The sequence below is a fragment of the Echinococcus granulosus genome, assembly GCF_000524195.1.
Source record: "Echinococcus granulosus chromosome Unknown EG_S00105, whole genome shotgun sequence".
Lineage (NCBI taxonomy): Eukaryota > Metazoa > Platyhelminthes > Cestoda > Cyclophyllidea > Taeniidae > Echinococcus > Echinococcus granulosus.
Window position 1 is genome coordinate 7616 of NW_020170485.1, and position 1057 is coordinate 8672.

Consider the following 1057-nt stretch of genomic DNA (forward strand, 5'->3'; position numbering starts at 1 on the left):
AATGTAAGTCATGCACTTCTTGCTTGTGCCAAGTAAATTGTGCCTAACATGTAGCCACGTGTGGGTAGTCAAGTTGGCTCAATGTTTAGCCATTCATTTTGTTTTCGGTCTAGCTTTTTTGCCCCTTGTAGCCTAGCGAATCACCCGGAATATCCGTTCCACGAGGAGTTCTGATGGTATGCTATCCTCTTCCTCCTTCACTGGCAATGCTGACTGAGTGAATGCTGGCGTGTCTCTTCTCCTCCTTACCTTGTCACCTTGACAAGTGTCAACATATGGTCTGTAGAATGTTTGCACGTATGGTGGAGGGTAATTTGTAAAAATCTGGGCTCGTTGAACAAACTGATTTTGGGACCAGATGATGGATTGACTATGAACCGCACGTGGAGACTTGTTGTGGTAGAAGTGAAAAATGCAAATGAAAGAGAATCGACAGGGAATGCCTAGTAGTAAGGGGTGCGCTGCTCTCGTTTGCCCTCTGGGCAGAGCTAAACAACTCTTCAGGCATGTGTTGTAGGGTCTAGTTAGACATATCGGGGAAACATATTCTCGGTGGTGTTCGTAGAGGATGGTGGTAAGCTGGATGTGGGTTAGTCCAGGCTTTCTTTAAGGAATGGGATGAAATTTCCTATTGGGACTAAGTCCTACCACATCCAGATCAGCTTCACTTATTATGTCTTTCCCTGCAAAGTAATTTAAAATGGCTATTTTTTGTTTGCCATCGAGTGCGTGCTGCACTAAATTCTATTCTACACAGTCGATGGAGTCAGAATGTGCCTGTGAGTTGATTAAATTTACATCAACCGAAACACATGCCTTTCTAAATGCGTGTGAATTTCAGAAAACCAGACATTCATAAGTTCCCTCGCGATGCGTTCAAATTGTCTCAATTTTGCTTTTGCAAATACCTGGTTTTGTGTTGCATACGTCCTAAACATGTTGACGACCGGCGCTTTTGAAAATTGTAACTTCTCAGCATGTCAGCGGTGTGGTGGTTGCTCCAACTGCTTTTTGCCCTTCTGTAGTTGCTGTTAAAGCCAGTGTTGATGGGGAATAA

General features: G+C 43.8%; 1 protein-coding gene across 1 annotated transcript in view; it reads left to right on the forward strand. All coding sequences in view use genetic code 11, as the record gives it.

The window, feature by feature from the left end:
* The window catches only part of EGR_08376 (Putative reductase), a gene marked incomplete at both ends in the record, with an annotated part of 4323 nt that extends 3266 nt beyond the window's left edge, over window positions 1-1057 (forward strand). The window contains one exon of the mRNA XM_024497625.1: window positions 977-1057. Coding sequence (XP_024347929.1) covers window positions 977-1057 — 81 coding nt within the window. The remainder of the gene's footprint in view (window positions 1-976) is intronic.